Source organism: Lepidothrix coronata, unplaced genomic scaffold, assembly GCF_001604755.1.
Source record: "Lepidothrix coronata isolate B3197 unplaced genomic scaffold, Lepidothrix_coronata-1.0 Scaffold472, whole genome shotgun sequence".
Classification (NCBI taxonomy): Eukaryota; Metazoa; Chordata; class Aves; order Passeriformes; family Pipridae; genus Lepidothrix; species Lepidothrix coronata.
In genome coordinates, this window is record NW_016690652.1 from 22339 (window position 1) to 23808 (window position 1470).

General features: G+C 53.5%; 1 protein-coding gene across 1 annotated transcript in view; it reads left to right on the forward strand.

Annotated features, from left to right (window-relative positions):
- The window catches only part of LOC108510083 (ETS translocation variant 3-like), an 11558-nt gene that overhangs the window by 3426 nt on the left and 6662 nt on the right, over nucleotides 1-1470 (forward strand). Inside the window, exon 2 of the mRNA XM_017839735.1 lies at nucleotides 357-594. Coding sequence (XP_017695224.1) covers nucleotides 357-594 — 238 coding nt within the window. The remainder of the gene's footprint in view (nucleotides 1-356; nucleotides 595-1470) is intronic.

Consider the following 1470-nt stretch of genomic DNA (forward strand, 5'->3'; position numbering starts at 1 on the left):
AAATTTCTTACCTGAGAGAGGTCTCATCAATCCATGGAAATAGCTCAGACATCCACAGAAATCTCTCAGATATCCCTAAAAATTTCTTGTCCCAAAGAGGATCTCAGCAATCCATGGAAACACCTCGTCAATCCATACAAATCTCTCATCAATCCATAGAAACCCCTCAAACATCCATAGAAATCTCTCAGATACCCCTACAAATTTCTCCTCTGAGAGGGGGGGATCCCCTCAATCCGTGGAAATCCCTCTTAACCCTGGAATATCCGACGGAATTCCGGCCCCCCGGAGCGAACCCCGGACGCGTTTTCGCGTCTCTCTGAGCGACTTTTCCCCCTCTCTCTCTCTTCCCAAAGGGTATCATTTCCCGGAGTGGGCTTATAAAACCGAGTCCAGCCCGGGCTCCAGGCAGATCCAGCTGTGGCACTTCATCCTGGAGCTGCTCCAGAAGGAGGAATTCCGCCACGTCATCGCCTGGCAGCAGGGAGAGTACGGCGAGTTCGTCATCAAGGACCCCGACGAGGTGGCCCGGCTGTGGGGGAGGAGGAAGTGCAAACCCCAGATGAACTATGACAAGCTCAGCAGGGCCCTCAGGTGAGCAGGGGGAGGCTGGAAAGGAGGATTCCCAGCTTTTTCCGGGGGAGGAATTTAGGTCGGGTCGTCTCGACCCGGCCTTGGAAGTGGCCGAGGATGAGGTTGGACGGGGTTCGGAGCAGCCTGGTCTGGTGGGAGGGTGTGGAGGGTCCCTTCCAAAGCATTCCAGGATATTCCCTGTGCTGGTTTAGGTGGGATATTGGGGGTAAATCCTTCCCTGGGAGGGTCCCTTCCAACCCAAACCATTCCAGGATATTCCCTATGCTGGTTAAATGGGATATTGGGGGTAAATCCCTCCCTGGGAGGGTCCCTTCCAACCCAAAGCATTCCAGGACTTCCCATGGGATACTGGGGATAAATCCTTCCCTGGGAGGGTGTTGAGGGTCCTTTCCAACCCAAAGCATTCCAGGATATTCCCTGGGCTGGTTAAATGGGATGTTGAGGGTAAATCCTTCCCTGGGAGGGTCCCTTCCAAAGCATTCCAAGATTCCCTGTGCTGGTTTAGGTGGGATATTGGGGGTAAATCCTTCCCTGGGAGGGTCCCTTCCAACCCAAAGCATTCCAGGACTTCCCTTGGGATACTGGGGATAAATCCTTCCCTGGGAGGGTGTTGAGGGTCCTTTCCAACCCAAAGCATTCCAGGATATTCCCTGGGCTGGTTAAATGGGATGTTGAGGGTAAATCCTTCCCTGGGAGGGTCCCTTCCAAAGCATTCCAAGATTCCCTGTGCTGGTTTAGGTGGGATATTGGGGGTAAATCCTTCCCTGGGAGGGTCCCTTCCAAAGCATTCCAAGATTCCCTGTGCTGGTTTAGGTGGGATATTGGGGGTAAATCCTTCCCTGGGAGGGTCCCTTCCAAAGCATTCCAAGATTCCCT